The 17,630-nt window shown below is 35.9% G+C and overlaps 2 protein-coding genes across 2 annotated transcripts; one reads left to right on the top strand and one right to left on the bottom strand.

Annotated features, from left to right (window-relative positions):
* Positions 1–142: 142 nt before the first annotated feature.
* Positions 143–2,492, bottom strand: LOC112563823 (swi5-dependent recombination DNA repair protein 1 homolog). The gene is made up of 3 exons (XM_025238181.1): positions 2,272–2,492; positions 1,316–1,894; positions 143–604 (listed from the first exon to the last, which is right to left on the bottom strand). Exons 1-3 carry the CDS (start codon positions 2,356–2,358, stop codon positions 425–427), a joined length of 846 nt encoding a protein of 281 aa, XP_025093966.1. The 5' UTR covers positions 2,359–2,492; the 3' UTR covers positions 143–424.
* A 5-nt stretch (positions 2,493–2,497) lies between these two features.
* Positions 2,498–16,785, top strand: LOC112563820 (condensin complex subunit 2-like). The gene is made up of 18 exons (XM_025238178.1): positions 2,498–2,620; positions 3,094–3,368; positions 3,645–3,726; positions 3,933–4,019; positions 4,486–4,624; positions 5,841–5,890; positions 6,117–6,188; positions 7,852–8,065; positions 8,741–8,829; positions 8,980–9,130; positions 10,129–10,225; positions 10,517–10,644; positions 10,849–11,084; positions 11,708–11,809; positions 12,691–12,861; positions 13,210–13,317; positions 14,194–14,388; positions 15,039–16,785. Exons 2-18 carry the CDS (start codon positions 3,121–3,123, stop codon positions 15,093–15,095), a joined length of 2,226 nt encoding a protein of 741 aa, XP_025093963.1. The 5' UTR covers positions 2,498–2,620; positions 3,094–3,120; the 3' UTR covers positions 15,096–16,785.
* Positions 16,786–17,630: the final 845 nt, after the last annotated feature.

The following is a 17,630-nucleotide window of genomic DNA, read 5'->3' as shown; positions in this document are numbered from 1 at the left end:
TTACCTGGATGAGTTTGTGGAGTGTTGAGCAAATAATCAACACTGAGTAAATGAATATTGTCAGCATTAGTCTTGTCTTGTTGACAAATGCATGTAACAACAATGCAACACAATATACAAGAATCTCAAATCGTGCCTTATAGTTTCACATATGCTATCACAGAAAAATAGTAGTGTAGTCTTTAATACCAAAACTGCATGCACATTAACCACAACAAAATTATCTGAACAAAAAGTCTGAAAATACTTTTCTTTTAAGATGCAAGACCATCATTTAACAGCAGAATTGAACAAAATGCAGTGGGTTTTGCATTATAATTAAAGCTTGTGCAACTACTGGTACAAAAATCTCTCGTCTTTGCAAATTATGACCTTAGATTGCACAAGTAACAGTGTTTAATCACAGTAATTGTTTGAAGGACTTTCAGTTAAAATATTCCTCGGTTTCATCAAATCTGACAAGCTTGCTGTCTATTCCAAGCTCTTTAACAAGCTGAGAAAGTGAAGGTCTTGGTTCTGCAACAAGGTGATGAAGATCAAGGACTGCCTGTTGGCAAGCTGAACGCCACTTGTCAATCAGGTCTTGCAGTTCTGTAAGATTATTCTGGAGGAAAAAGAAAAAACAAAACAAAGCCAGAAACATGACACATTTAGATCTCACCTTTGTCACATACTCTGTTGCAAAACTCTAGAACTTAATGTTGCCTGTATCAAGTAAACCTCAAATAGCTTTTTATCAATGAACACAGTTTAGATGTGTGCAAGGTGCCTCAATATCTAAAAATGAGCAGCATCCTTCCCTTTGGACCTAACTTTTGTCTACCAAAATGAATTCCACGATTTAACCTGACATGGGAAAGATTTGCTTTTAGAGATTATGAAAGGATTACAAATGGTATAACAAAAGATCTGGAAGATACATAAAATTATCAGCTATAGTGTTCCAAGACAATACACTAATCTGGTCTACATTGGAGCATGTATCATATGAAAACAAAAGTAAAACTAAAATGATTGTAATTAGTTTAGCTTACAATAGTGAGTTAATCATAGTAACCGGTATTCTAGAGATACTGAATAGTAGGCATTGGCCAATAGTAGGCATTGGCTTAAAAAGTATTTTTCTCACTGGTACTTCTTTTTCTTTTCTGTTGATAAATTAGATATCACAAAAGTTAGTTTCAACCATGGAAACATTTACGTGAAAAAGAAAGATATGTCAGTATATTCTAAAAGATTAAAAAAAAAATTGCTCCATGCTACTCTGTTGTTATCCAAGAGTGTAAAAAAACAATCAAAATTTATTTTAGCTCACCTTTTTTCTGTACAACTTGACCATGTGCAGTTTTCTAAGGGTTTCTTTCCGTTCCATCAGAAAAGCCTGCAACTGCTTCTTATCCATGTGCAATTCTGCCTCACTTTTTTCCGAATTACACAAATTTTGATTTGATTTGCCATGCTGCTGCAGTTCTACAAAGTCTTCAGCAGGTAAATGTTTGCCTGAAATTATAGGTTTGCTACATACCTTGACTCCTGACTGTGTTACATTGATATCAGGCATTTTAGTGAGGGAAAGCTCTCCTCCATTAGCATAATCTTTTGCTGAACTTTCTGTAGTGGTAGTAGGGGAACATGTTTTAAGATAACGAGCAGCAGTAGTAGAGAAACTCTGCTTTGGAGATTCCTTCACACCACTGGCTTCACAGTTAACTGGCCTGTTTTCACTTGTAGGTAGAGCATTTTCGTGTAAGTGGGTACTTTCTATCAGAATCTTTCTGGGTAGCTGTCTTTGACTGGCTGTCTGTGAATGACTTGACAGTGTTCTTGATGATGGTGGTGTAGCTGGATGATAGCGTCCACATTTTTTCAAACGTTCTTTTAGAGAAGAACTCATCTGCACCAATAAATGTAAACAAGATGAAAATGGACTACAAATGATTACATTATGCATCTGAGAAAAAATTTTAAATCCTGTTTTTGCCATTTTATGCTGAATTTTTGACAAATTATCTTACCGTAAACTTCTAGATTAAAAAAAATCTCGCGAAAATGGAATTACATTTCAGGTAAATATGTTACTTTTACTGTTTTAGAAAGCTTATATTTTATGTCTTTCTATATCATTTTGAGAGAAAAAAGAACGAGCTCACGCATGTAAAAGTTGCAAAAGCAAAGCTATGAACGATAACGCTTAACATTATCTATAAAAACAAACAAACAAACTAGTTAAATGACTACCACTACTTCCCTAATTTTCCAGCATAGTCTTACCACTCCAGTCGATAAAGGTGTTCTTTGTTGAGAATCATTGCTGGGTGTTTTGGGAATTTGATTTTGAATAGGGCTTCCAGCATTCATAATACCAATCAAGTTTTTATCTGGAAATGGGGGAGGGCTTTAAAGGCTATTCGATGTCAGCGAATACGCAAAATCCTAGTAGTCAAAGGAGGCGATGACCAAGCTTGAATCTCCCGGGTTACTACTTCCGCCTCTCACCAACGCGAGATCACGCAGAAGTGCGAGAGTACGCGAGAATGGGCAATCGGATGGCGGCTACTTCAAAAAGCGCAACACTATACATAGCAGTCTAAATCAGGAAAGGTTTATAACAGTATAGAAGGTAAGCAATAATTTTTCGTTAAGAGCAATGCTAGGTGCACTTGTTTTGTTGAAATTTGAAGTGAAAATAATAACAGAATAGTAAAATCTGTCTGAGTCGGTACTTATCAGTGATATATATAGTACCTTGTACCAGGGACGTGTATAGGTAGATATATTGAAAGAACGTCAAATGAATGATCAAGAAAATAGTTGAGTAACCACCGGTGTGGGCGAATGCCCAAATTAAATATGTGTCGGATGGGGCTCACCTTCAATATGAATGTAGCTTAAGTCTTAGAAAGCATCACAAATCAACAATAATAATAACAAAGGTTTATACATATATATAAATCGTTTACTTTCGCTATAGTAATTCATGATGTACACATACAAACATTTATACATAGCCGCCCACCCATCCTCACACACACACACACACTGGTAGGGGATCACATTAGGTTTCTTACATGTTTCGTTTTGTCTGTTTTGCAGATTTTTTAGTCTCACTGTTCAATCAAGATGTCAACCAGAGGGGTGCTGTCACCCCTCACAAACACACCCATTTCCTTTCGAAATCCACCTGCCTCAAAGTATGTCTCACCTTCAACCAAACGCCAGCCAGGACTGTGCAGCACAGGAAGTCCTTCTGTTTCCCTCTTAAATGAAGCTCATGATGATGAAAAGGAAAGAAGAGACCGTCGTCGTTCAAGGATTTTGGAGCTACAGAGAAATTTTGGAACTAGTCCTGGTTCTTCGCCATCTGACAGGTATTGAAATACCATGCATTTTTGATTGTGTTTTGTGTGAGAAGTGGCTGTGAGAAATGTGATATGTCATATACATGTGATTGTGCTGTTGCCTTTAAAAAAGCAAGGAACAAAACCCCATACTTCTAGCTAGTCTAGATATTTTTCTGCTTCTTAAATTGTTCATGCAAACGATAAACTTACATGTCACATAGGTGACTGACTTAACAGCATGATGATTATCTATATGTTTATGTGTAATAGAGCTTTAATTTTTTTTTCCCTTTTTCTTGATAGGAGAACAACACCCTTGAGTGGCCTGACCAGTGCCCAGCTGGCTGAACACTACAGTAACTGCATTCAGCTGTCAGCAGAAAATGTTTGTAAAATTTTTACTTTTAGCTACATATTTTACTTTATTATCTTCCTATTAAATGTTGCTTCTTTAAAAACCGAACTTTTACAGTGTGTGTATTGCAAGGAAGTTTTATAGTTTTAGACCCTGTCATATATTGCAAACAAATATATTGATTCATATATCTTGTCATTTTTCAAATCCCTTCCCCTACCACCACCACCCCACAGAAAATCAACTCAAAGAATGCATTTGGCTTGCATCTAATTGACTACATGACTGAATTACTCAAGAAGAAAGAGCTGGAAAATTTTCAGGTTTGCCACAAAATTATCTGTTATAATATTTAAATCTCTATTATAGATTTTAAATATTATTTTCTTAAAGTGTGTATTGTTGATCTTAACCTGTTGGAATTTGCTTACAAACTGTTAAACGATGACTTAATCAACGCTGTGGTAGAAATTGTTTCAATTATTATTGCTGTTGTGTGGGAACGAGCAGCCAAAATAAATCATACTAAGAAAACGTATGAGTTGCTGCTACCTTAGATTTCACTACCTCATCACAAATGTGTAAAAGCTAAGAGTATTATTTATGGGTGTCTTTTACTTGCTTCTCTGTCACTGTTGGATTGGATTTTAGTTGCCGTTGGGTACATGGACAGGAAAGAGTGATGTCAAATTCATGTGGGACTGTTCAAGTCATGTGTTTTAGAATTGCCTGATTAATATAAGTGATTATGTAAGTGTTCTGTGACCGCTATATAGCCTGTGATTTCAGGTGGCAAGTTCAACTCTTGATGCCAGTGCAAAGATCTATGCAGGACGTGTTGACTTCATACATTCAGAAACCTACAAAGTGCTCAGTGGTCTTGGAACAGGATCCACCAAACAGCAATCTGATCTTGCTACTGAGGGAGGTCTGTGCTCTGATATTAAAATAGCCAATGCAGGGTAGAAAATAAACTTGATAAACGGGATCGGGTGGTATACAACTGTAGCTGCATCCATAACATTAGAGAAATAAGGAGCCGAATGCCAAATCTTTTACATTTTTCCACTCCATTGGGAAGTGTTCTGTATGTAATATTTGTACATTTTTAAAAGATGAGAAACACTGGATGAATGTGCATAAGGAGTGTTACTTTATCTGTCTCAAGGGTGACTGCTCTGTTGTTTTTTTTTTCTATAGATTTGCACTGATTTTGATTTCTGCTGTTGAACTGTGCTTTTGTTGTGCCACTTAACAGTGTTCTGGATTGCTTTTTAATGCCTGGGCCAGGTTTTATAGACCACTTAGTTGACCAACATCTCTGCAGTGTATTTTTCATCTATGGCATGCCATTTGGATTCCGAGTTTTTGTTCTTTACTAGATTAATTTTCTCCTCTATAATTTTCATCTTTTCTCATCCATGGTCTATTTGCTTACTCTTCATTTTCTTTTACTTAGATTTTATGTGGGGTGTGGGTTGTGTGGGGTGGGTGCGTACATGTGTGCGCACATGTGCATGATTTTTTTTATAGGTGTGTGTATATGTAGTGCCAGCTGCAAGTGTGTGACTGGTGACTGACAAGATACTGGTGGACATCATTAAGAGTTGTTCCTCATATGATGTCACTTGGCAAATAAATGTTTCTTACCTATAGACTGATCTCTCTGGTCTCTTGCGTCATCCTGCCTCCTAGTTGATGACTTTTCTGACAACTGTTGTATCATGCAACCTCTGTGCTTATCATTCGTCTGCATGCAAAAATCTGCTATCAACACTATCACAGCTAGGGTGTGCTAAAACTTTGCCCAGTGCTTCTTACTTTTTTGTGCATTATAATTGCCCAGTGTCTTTTGTCTACTAAGCTGAAAAGTGGGAAAGTGTGCTCTCTTTCTATATATATAAACATATCCACTTTATTATTATTCTTAGTGAAGAGCTCTAGTATATGAGTACTAGGATTTGAATTCAGAAGTTTCACCTTTAAGAATAGTGTGGTTATACAATTAAAAAGAAACATTAGCATCTATCACTTCTTTACCTAGGAATGAAGTACTCAGATGTCTTTCTTTCTCAGGCAACTATTCTCTTAGTGAATATCATGCTGTTAAACCTGTTGATAAGTTTTGAAAATCATTGCTTCAGATGATGACAGGGATAATCTTGACAATGATGAAAAACAGAAGAAAAAGAGGGTAAGTTTTTTTTAGTAAATTGTTACAGTTTGGATCCTATGAAAAATTTGTTGTAACAAAATGTATTAGCCATTTTCATTTTAAAGATTTTCTCATTATTTTTGCTGCTTGTTCAGTTTTGTTTTTATCATACTGTATATGTCTCCTTTTACATTCTGCCGTAGGTATTATGCTAAAATGTAGGTTTGCTTAAATTGTCCACTGTTTGTCACATAATTCTTTCTAGGTCCGAAAAAGCCACACGATTGAGACAAACCTGAAAAATATCACAGTCAACAAGTTTGACCTTGAGTTTGAGGTAAGTACTTGCAAAATAAGCTAACTAAAGATTTGAAAGTGGTACTAAATAATTTCAAAAGAATATGTTTCCTGTACCAGAGATGCCTTGGCCAAAAGATCAGAAAATAGAGATCTATAGGAGCAATAAGAAAAGTAAAAAAAAGTGTATAAAAAAATAGACTTCCATTTTATCATACCAGTTGCAGGGGGTTAAGTCCATGGCCACTGTTAATCAGAAAGTGAAGTCTACTTTAAAAAAAGACAAATTAAAAAAGGCAAGTCAAGCTTATTGAGTTGAATGATCAGGACTTGACAAACATTTTGAATAATTTTTGTGCGTGTTTTGACAAGCATAATTTTTATGAGTTTTGGGGATCTAGACCAGGGGTGGGCAATTAATTTTCCCAAGGGGCCGCATGAGAAATTGGGATGGTTTTAGAGGGCCGGACTAATATAGTTAACTCAGTTTTACCCAATACTGTATATACAGTATATATACTGGCGGATGGGCCAGAGAGAGACAGGAGGCGGGCCGGATCCGGCCCGTGGGCCGGCCTTTGCCCAGGTCTGATCTAGACAGTCATTAGTTTCTGATAATGACAGTATTCTCTGAAGACTGTGACAAAATGAATGAAGGTTAAGGTTGATAAGGTGAAGGGGTCAGATGGGATCTGTAGGTATATCTTGCACTGCTGTGCTTTTCTAATGGGTGGTTTGTTTCAATCCCTCTTTCAACTCTTTCTTGATTCAGGTCACGTTTCAGCCCTCTGGTAATTTTCTCACTTCCCCAAAAAGCTAATCCCAATCAACCCAATGATTTTTGGCCAATAGCACTAACCTCCCTTCTAATAAAAATCCTGGAGAACATTGTCATAAATCATATCCTGACATCTTTATGGAGCAAATTGGACCAGTTGCAATTTGCTTGTGTTCTAAGGTAAAAGTTGTCATGCAGAGAGATTTGGTTTTTTGTGATCAGCAAATTGTTTGAAAAGCTTTTGTCAATACCAAAGCATGTACTAGCAGGAGAATTTGTTTAGCTGAGCTCAGGTAAACAGTATGTTATGGCTGTATGCAGATGCAACAGACACTTGAAATCATTTTTACCCTCTGCAGTCTAGTTTCTCAATCATAGATGAATTGTCAGTTGTGTGACATTGCAGGTGTGTCTTAAGAAGAGTTTTAGATGTAAAATTGCATGTTTTTGCATTTTGCCGTGATGCTCGACTTCCCTCACCACTATCTTATTTCTAGTACTTGTTCTGTTTCTTTTTTTCTGTGTTGTATTTTTTTGTCTTCTTTTCGTAATTTTTTAAACAGCACACACTTCCCTAATAATAATAACCCACTGGGATTAATACAGCTGATCATTTGTCACTTGTCAGAATTGCAGGAGTGATCACATATCACAGAACAGACTGACAGATTGATAGTGAACAGACAGTTATTTGTCCTTTTATGACATTTAAGAGCTTGTTATGTAGTGACAGTGCTTTGACCTTGAATTTTATGTCCAAATTATTGTTGCAAATTGTACTATCTAGGCAATAATCATGTTTTCCTGAGTTTCCCTCATCCCTATAACTTAAGCTCCTTAAGATTTCAAAATCCAGCTGTCCCGCTGTAGGATGACTGAAAGCCATTTTTCTGCTATTAAACTACTAAGTCTTGCTCTGGGAAAGGTTGATCCCATGTTTCAAGTGATGTCAGCAACCTTTGATGAAGGTGGAGCTAGTGGTCTTCTGATGAATCATCTGCGTTGTTACAATGACAGCCAGTTACTGGTGCTGGACTCCAATGCTGTCATGCCTATCACTGATGAGCAAACAACAGATTCTCTCTTGAGCTCTCATGGTCGTTCACAGCACATACCTTTGGATGTCTCAGAAGTCAAAGGTAAAACATGTACTTGAGAAATTTAAATAAGCTTTCAATGAGCTAATTAGGAATATGACTTGTACCAAATTCTGTACCACACCTACAACACTATTGCTTATTTATTTTTCTCTTTACCAATCTCTTTTAATCTAAACTTAAGTTTTAATGTCTGGTGCATTAGGATCTATAAAGGTAGCACACATTTGATTCATTCTTGGTTGATTTTCTTTTTTATTTTGAACCATCTGACATGACCAGAATTATTGTCCGTGTTTAAGGGTTTGCAGCCTTTAATCTCTCTCTGCTGTAGACATGGGCTTAAAGCATGTATTATGTTCTTTTTCATTTTCTTTTGTATGCCACTTGCATGCATTCAGGCAAGCTAGTAATATTTGATTATTCTACGAAAAAGATGGACAAACCTGGATAATATATCATCAGTATTTCATCTCTTTAAGTATACTATGTAATATTGTGTATTATTAATATTGTAAAAAAGTTGCCAAAATTTGTAGATGTTCTTAGCAACTAATATTGTTTGCTACATGGATGACTGGCACAAGAAGCTCTATGGAAAGAGTGAAGTCTGTTATATTATGATTGACATTATATCCCCCTTCTGGTTTTTCCCTTTATTTTGCTAACAGCATTAAACCTTCCATTACTTATTTTTGTTGTTAAAATTGTTTTCAGATTTGATGGAAAAGATGAATTTAGAAAACAGTGAGATTTGTCCAGCTTTTCGTGACTTCAGATTTACTGGATGGGATAGTACAGATGCGGTATGTGTTATTGATGCAGATGGATGCGTTCATAAGACTTTGGGTGCATTCGTATACATTGATTAATTCATATTAAAGCCTAATAATTAGCTGATTTGGGATTTTTAAAAAAAAAAAAGAATTAATGTTGACTTCTCTTATTTTATTTAGAGCCAATCCCTACCCAAACAAATGTCGGAGTTTGCTTTTGATCCGAGTATTGAGCCAGCAGGAGATTCTGCAGCAGATGATGAGATTGCTAGTCTTCCAGGGGATTTTGACAATTTAAATCTCCAAGATGTCAGTGACACTGAAGCTGATGGTATGTGTAAGCCTTAAACTTATTTGTCACATCACTAAAGAGAATAAAAGCACATAAAAATCTTCTACCCTAGAGTTGTTATGTGTTAAGGCCTATTTTAACATGAATTCCACATATTTTTCTCCAATTAGTTGCTGAGTTGTACCTCTGCTTACTCAAGGGAAACATTCCTGGCATATAAAAGTTGTGTGTAATTAGGATGCTTTGTATAGTGTAACTAACACTGTTATTTTCTCACTTAATGATAGTATGCTGCTGTTGTATTGTCAGAATTACTATCACCACTACTTTTTGTTTTGGGAGCCATCAAAATTCAAAATAAAGATTTAATTGCACAAAAACTATATTACATATGGTATAAGGCACAAAATGTTGGCAATGTTAGTGATGCCATGTGACTGGCACTCAGGTCTACGCACAGCTGGATGACTTGGATTATGTGCTAACTCAGACGTGACATGGTGTGCATACTCAAAAAGTAAAATGCACTTTGTTGTTAAGTTGACTGTATTATATTTCAAAATGGGAGAAAATAATGCTTCACCTTCTCCCACTTTTTAAGTGATAAAAGCTTTTTAGCATTGACATGTAGAAACATGCCAAATTTGCAATGCCATAATGAAACATGGATGCACTGATTTTTTTTTTTTTAACACAATTTAGATAAATCAACCTTTGGCAGATGATGGCTAAACTCCTATATTCATAGACTTGGGTAAATCTACCTTAATTCGAGCCAGTTCGATAACTTGGTTTGAAACTGAGTGCACCATCCACCAGCCTAGGGCACCTCTCCAGACGGTTTTCAGATTGTTCTAGGGCTAGGGTTATGCAAGAACCCAGAGTGAAACATACTGATACAGGTTTTAAAAGATTACCTTTTGTTATTGAAAATGGAAGAAAAATGTGATGACTAAAGAATCAATAATAAGTATCTTTGAGCATTTTGTTTCCATGAAAAGACCAAATAACAAATAAATCATATAATTTGTGGATAGATGATGCTGGTGCAGAGAATGGAGTGGAGCATATAAGGCAGCTGAAGGGAGATACTCACACAGCTGAGTTTATACAGAATGCATTTAGTGAACTCACGTAAGTTTCAAACAAAGGATTCACCCCACCCCCCACACTTCCCGTAGTTCTAATATTTCCACAAAGTTCTCATTTGCTTATATACCATGGCTTCTAAATGTCACCAGTTCAGCTGCAGTGCAGGAGTGTATAAGCACTGACCATTAATTTTTTTTTTTCAAGTTTGATTTAGTAGTGATAATTTGGATGTTAAATGGGAGAACACTCAAGTTCCAGGTTGTGTTTGTTTTTATTATTTATTTATTATTTTGTCTAAAGATTTATCAGTTTAATATCAGAAATATGTTCCAGACAAGGTAATGCAGGTAAACTGATGCAGATCCTGGCCACACAACCATCTGACTATTCCTATTTTAACAAAGTGGTTACGCGCACATGGGCTGGACCATCCCATTGGAAAACTGCACCCATGTCTCGAGGTTAGCTCCTAACTTTTTAAATAGTATTTACCTAACATCATGATCATCTTAAGTATTTGTTTTGATTTTCTACATTTATGATAGACAGACTAGTTACTCTGAAGGTCGACAAACATTTTGAAGTGTTATAACATCTCTCATATATTTTTCTAGTCACCGAGTCCAAAGGGAGAGAACTTTTTGTCTATGTACTGTATCTGATAGATCCTAGCTTCAGGACGCTAAACAGCAAGTCTGACAGGAGTAAACCAAGGCGTCAACCATTCCAGCTTACATACGAAGGAGGGGTGGATTTTGAAAGCAAGTTCAAGGCCTCCAAGGCTACTTCTCTTACCAAAGCCACCTTACAGAAGTACTGTCAAAACAAGACCACACTTCCTGAAGACCTCCACTTCCCAGCAGACAAACTTTTCCGTCTTTTCCACCGACAGAAAATCATGGTATGGCAGACTCTTTGCATCTCAAAAATTTTGAAAACTGATGCCTCCTATTATAAGAAATGATTGTGTACAGTTTGCACAAATTTATTAACACAAGTATAGAGCAAAACAAACATGAATACATTTTCACAAGCACAATCTTGCTGTTGATAAGAGGACAAAGACAGGCTGATGAACATTCTTAAGGGTACGGCAGCTGCTCTTTATACCATAGTTCTTTGTTTATTTTGTCGAGTTTCAATCATTTACATTTGTAGGTGTTAAAGATAGTACAGCATACTAATTGGAAGCATTGAGGAGATGAAGCTGACACAGTAGTCCACAGAAGCTTACACATGGTGTTTCTGCAAGCTGCATTAGGCCATTTATTTTTCTTTACACAAACATACAAGACATTTCAAACACCTAGCTTTGAACATCATTCACCTTAAGGTTCTGTAAAGGCAAATGAGATTGAAAACACTTGACATTTTAGTCAATTAAATGCTAACATATTTACCTGACAGTTTGAAGGTTATTTTTATTATTAAGCTCCATGTTTCACAAGTTTTAGTCTCTGAAGTAATTCCTAAAATTTGATAGAAGTGCTTGTATAGAAACAAAAGTGAGAACAATTGTTGCAGATAAAACGGCAAACTGCAGACACTATTGCAGTTGAAGACAGCATCAATAACTACAACTACGACAATGCAAATGACCGAGAAAACTACTGCCCTGATGTTGGAGTAAGTTAATAATAATTTTCTCAGCTTTTTTGTTTTTCTTGTGCATAGGACAAAAAACAAGAGATCTTCACAAGGAATTCTGCACATTCACAAACTTGTCAAGTAATAACTGATGGTATTTCTTTTTCACTTTATGAGGCAACTTACATGTGTGCATTGTTTGACCTTAATAAATATAGAGTCCTTAAAAAAGCATTTAAGATTGTCAGAGATGCAAGCAATCACAGTTCTCAGGAGTCCATTTCCATTCTCAAATGGTATGAGGGGCTATGTCATGTGATTCAAAAGTTCAACATCAAAGCAGGGCTCCTATGCTATGCAGAAAATTAACTGTTAGCAGGTACCAACAAAGAACTCCAAGATCTTACCAGCAGACTGAAAGACAATTCAAACACATATGGAATGAGAATCCAGACATTTAAGAAAATGTGCCTGAGGAGGCTTCCCTGACTCTGATGCAGAGAACATAAAACCAATGACTTTGTATGTAGCATGGTTGCCACACCTGTAGGACACCAGGAACCACCAGGTTTGTTGAAGACTGTCCTTCAAGGTACTTTTGAAGACTGTCCTTCAAGGTACTTTGAAGTGTGTTTGACACTATGGTGGCCAGAGGCTTACAAACTTCAAACATTGGACTGATTGTCCTGTGCAGGATCTGCTCACTATCACCCAAAGCAAGGTTGACTGGTGGGCCTTGTAAGCTGCCGTATCCATCCATGTGGTTCCCCCAACAACTAGTACAGGTCAAGGGACAAATGACTGACTGACTTGAATGATTGATGATATGGGAGAGTGCGTCATATGTCTTGCTCAATCCTTGATCACTGATGTGGCTGGTGTTAGGGGTCAGATAATGAATCATACTCTGTTGTCTGCAGTGTGAGGGTGATGATGACACGCCAGAACTGGGCTTCAACTTCTCTGATGACTCACATGGCTTGGGTGAGGCCTCACAAAGCCAGATGTCTCAGCCCATTATGGAGGTTAATGATAGTGGACTGAATGCTACATCTCTCACAGGAGATAAACTTCTTTCTCAACCTTATAAGGTAATTAATATAGACATTTGAACATAATTTTTACTTTATAAATAGGATAGCCATGTGGCTTGATCATTACCACCTTTGATAATTAAAAATTGAACTAGCTTTTTTCTGTGATGTCTTACATATCAGTTGAAGTGAAAATGAAATCCTTAACAGTGCTTAGTATCAAAAAACAACGCACAAAAGCATACAAAACTCTTATGTTTTTCAGACCATTTAATCACATACATGTGAAAAACAGAATTGTTGCATTTGATATCTGTGGATTCACTAAATTTTTTAGAACACTTTATTGGAAAGTGTTTTCATGTTGAGCAACATTTTCTGTTTCCTTGGATGAATTCTTTTCAGGTTGCCAAGATTGATTTAAATTACTCAAAGACTGCTAAAAGGCTGGATGTGCGGAAGCTGAAAACATCCATGTGGTCTGTTCTTACCTCATCTTCTAAGAACTTAAAGGTGAGATGTAAAGATGCATGTTAAGTAAGATTTTGTGGTGTATTATTATAATAATAATAATGCAACAGCAGGACTCAGAACGCTTTACAGTAGTAAGAGGGCACTTTTATAGAATGCTTCCGCGTCAGAAAGACAAGCTCAGTGTCCTGCACAGGAAGATCTCTTCAACAGTCCAATGAAGAAACAAAATAGTAAGATGGAGCGGTGTTGTGACAACAGCACACAATGCGGATATAGCCATTGTCTCTCAGAAAGAATGAATGCTGTCAGAAGATCGAGCCAGGTGGAGATCAGTGTGAAGAATACAATGTAGGGGGGGGAAAAAATCTTCAACTAGTTAACAAAAGGGAGATCACCCTAATCAGTGATGTCATTTGGATTTAATGTGATGGATTTAATCGTGTGTTTTTCAATCATTTTATCAAGGCATCCAAATAAAAAAGACGAAACAAAACTAGGCCAAGTGTTTACAAAGCACAATTGGATGCATGACAATTGCAGAAGTGAATGGTACAAAACAAAGACTGCAAATGGAGTGGCAGGATATGGAGACAGAAAAATGCAGAGAGCTGTTGGTGTATCAGTTATTAAAAAAAATTTAAATTGTCAGAAATCTTTTATTCATACAGTAAAAGCAACTTAAGTAGTTGGTGAGTACTTAAGAAACTAATTTATAGTAGATTAGACTTAAGTGTTTGCAAGCAACTAATTTCAATGCCTGTGTAAAAACTCTCACTATGGTACTGAGTTTTGTCTGCATGGCTGACACAGGCGCTTAATCTGTTTAAACATTTTTGTTCATATGCTTGTTGTACTGTGATTTATAAAACAATGAAAGGGACTTTTTCTGCTAGAGTCAATACTTTGTTGCTTCAGACAGAAGACACTGCTACCAGCGAGTCAGCTCTTCAAACCACTGCAGGTGGGAAAGTATTTGAAAAAATGATGAAAGAAGAATGGACTTTCCATTCGCTGCTGCAAAACCTGCATACCAAGTTGTCAGGTGACGCAGCCCGCAATCTCAGCGTCCCCATTGCCTTTGTCTGTCTGCTTCATCTGGCAAATGAAAAGGTATTTGTTCTAGAGGCTTGTCTTACTCTTGTGATCAGAATTTCCAACTTGAATTACACTGCGCAATTGAAAGGAAAGGTTGTCCTTGTTTTCATCACCATGGTTGGTTTTTATGGAAAGAGTAGTGGACGTAAGGTTTTTTTTGGGGGGGGGGTGGGATGGGGGAATACCACTTGTGAATAATCTAGGTAATCAAAGAAATTTTAATTTTACATATGTAATACTCTGCAGTAGCATACTGTACAAGTTAAAAGACATGTAAAAAAGGGCATGTTGATATGGCAGCTGTCATTAATTGGCCTAAAACTGTTTTAAACAGAATTATAAATAAATGATTCCTTTGAAATTTCATTGAACATGTTAAAAATCGTCCGTTTCTATCAAACTCAACTTGATAGTTCACTTGCCTGTCCCTTAACTAGTGCATACAGAGACTTTATATTCTATGCATCATTAATAGCATTCCTCATCTCACTCTGTTCGAAATTCAAAATCACTGTTATTTAGATGAAAAGACAATTTATACTGTAAATTTTTATTTTGTAATAATTTTACACATTTGTTATTGTGGTCATTATGTATTTATTTAGCAGAATTGATGGCACATGACTCTATATGCTGATATTTTTCTTGTGACATTTTTGTTTCAGACATTGAAAATAAGTGATCAAAGTATGGCTGATTTGATAATAGACCAGGACCTTTAACCTGATTTTATCATTTTTTAATTCCTGGATCATCTTGCCATGATGCCGAAAGTGTGTGCACCAAACAACCTCGCTATTTCTATTTTCACAATGCATTTTGTGTTAATGACTTTTATCATTGGAAGAACTACTTTTTAAATGCATGATAGTGATTTCTGCTACTGGAAATTTGAGCATTGGAATGTTTGCTCATTATTTTTAAGATTGATCAGGTTCACAAGTATTCATCTCATCACGAGATGTTAACAACACAATTATAAAACAAACTTACAAGTTATTATGTATCTATTTTATACTTGTAATAATTTTGAAAGCAAGAATACAGAAGTGACTTTTTGATTGACATATTTAATCATTGTCATTTGTGAAAGATATTGTGTTAACCTTTTTATAGCGAGGAAGATATTAAGGCAAGAAAAATCATGAAGAGATGGTTCACAAGCATAAAATGGGTGAATATGTGCTAGAGCTGTTGGTGAATAGTGTTAGAATAATCAACTGTTGTCTGTTACTAAACTTTGCACAGTGTCATTTTGTAGCTTGGTTCTCAACCACTTTCCTCATTTTAGTAAATTAAAGAATGTCAGTGGGATTATGGTAAGAAGTGTGAACTTGAATACTCAAACAAACAAGAGAATGCTGATTATGTATTTTTTTATGCACAGGCTCTGGATTAGAGACTATTGCCTTTTAAGTGCTGATACCAACTTCTGTCAACAAATGTGTTTAGCAAACTTCTGCAAGACTTTGCAGTCCTGCAAGACGTCAGGAAGGCATTTGTGCATAAGCTAAAGTGCACCAGAATTAGTTATCACTCACTGACCTTTCACAGTAACAACTGAAAAATTTTTTTGTGCTAAGCAAATTTTGTTGTGGATGTTTGGTTGAAGCTTTATTAGATTAGTTAGAAGTATCACCACTCATTTACCCAAAAGGATTTCAGAGAATTGCAAGAAATTTGTCTAAAGATGATTAATTTTTTTTAAATTTTTGATCAAAATTTTATCTTACATGTTAATTTGATCTGAAAGTCTTTTATCTAATGAGAAAAAGAATTTTATAATTATCTATCTAGAGTTCTAGATTTTAAAAGCTGTCTGTTGGCTAGGATATATTAAGTCTGAGAATTAAACAAGGTTAAGTGCATTTGGTGCATGCAGTCCATGGACAAATAACTTATCCCCCTTTCTACAAAAACTTCCCGTAAGAGTGACCATTGAAGAAACTACACAATGTACATAACAGCTTATGCCCCAGATGAGCATGGGATACAATGCTTAGTAGCACTAATCTTTTCTGATGCTATTATTGCTTTAAAGAAATGATTGGTTAAAAGATGAATACTAAAGTATGTTAATTTCTTACAGAAAATTCCAGAAAAGAAGCAAGGTGTGACTTTTAAAAATCACTTGCTTGCAGAATTCAGTATGGTTGATGAAACTCTTGTAACAATAAGAACTTTGCAACACATGCTTTGCTAAATGTTTCTTGCACTCAGTTGTTGGTGTAGAGCACTGTTTATTCAGCCAATGGAGAAAAATGAGTAATCTTGTTGTCATCACATATTTTAATAGGGGAACCATCTGCCTTCGGATTTGTGTACCCTGAATATGCTCAACATGTAGAGTTTTTATTTCCTATTTTTAGTATTAAACATAAAGTATAATAAATTTTAAACTATAGATTGAAATGATGTTGTGGTCTTGCTTGTATGAAAGTGACAATTAGATCCAGAGATCTGTGTTGGATGAGGGAGTAAAGATAATACCTTGATAGAAATTTTCTGGGTGCTGAGATGCATATGAAAGAGATTTGTTGTGCATGTTTCATTTTCATCACAATACCAAGTCTGTTTACCATTTCAACTATGTTCATGTCAAGTGTTTATGTATGGAGACCAGGGAGTGTCTAATCTGAACTTTTTTTTCAAAAAAGGCCAAAAATAACAGAAAGCATACTTTTGCTGAGTTTTATCCTTGCTGCACCCTGACCTGCAACATGCAGCATTTTTTACAAACTGAGACCTACTTGTAGATGAAATTCAGGAATGTCAGAAGTCTACTTTTTTAAATGATCTATTTTGATGGGCAGTTACATTTACTTACAACAGATTTACAGATTTTTAGCATATTGTCATTATGAATAAAAATCTGCGCAGTCACAAAAGCTGTAACATGGCATCTGTTCTTAATAAGGATTTATCTGCAGAAAATGTTAGTTGGCTTCCTTTCCGTTGCTTGTACTTTTTGCAGATATAAAAAATATATAAATCTAATTCTTTAATAAGACCTTTAAATATGAACTAATTCTGTTCTGAGAGTGGATTCGCATGTCCAGAAAGTTTGCAAGTGCAACATTTGCATAAAAATCCAGCTTATGAGCATCCAACACCTGTCTGAATACATAGATTAGCTCACTAGCAGTAAGCAAATTTAATGCCTTTAAAAGTTAACTTCCTTTGGATTTAAACAACAAACAAGTTCCTTGTTCCTACTGTTACAAAAGTAATCATGCCAGTTTTTCACTAGTTTTAAT

Source organism: Pomacea canaliculata, linkage group LG5 (assembly GCF_003073045.1).
Source record: "Pomacea canaliculata isolate SZHN2017 linkage group LG5, ASM307304v1, whole genome shotgun sequence".
Classification (NCBI taxonomy): Eukaryota; Metazoa; Mollusca; class Gastropoda; order Architaenioglossa; family Ampullariidae; genus Pomacea; species Pomacea canaliculata.
This window is presented reverse-complemented; position numbering and strand designations above follow the sequence as displayed.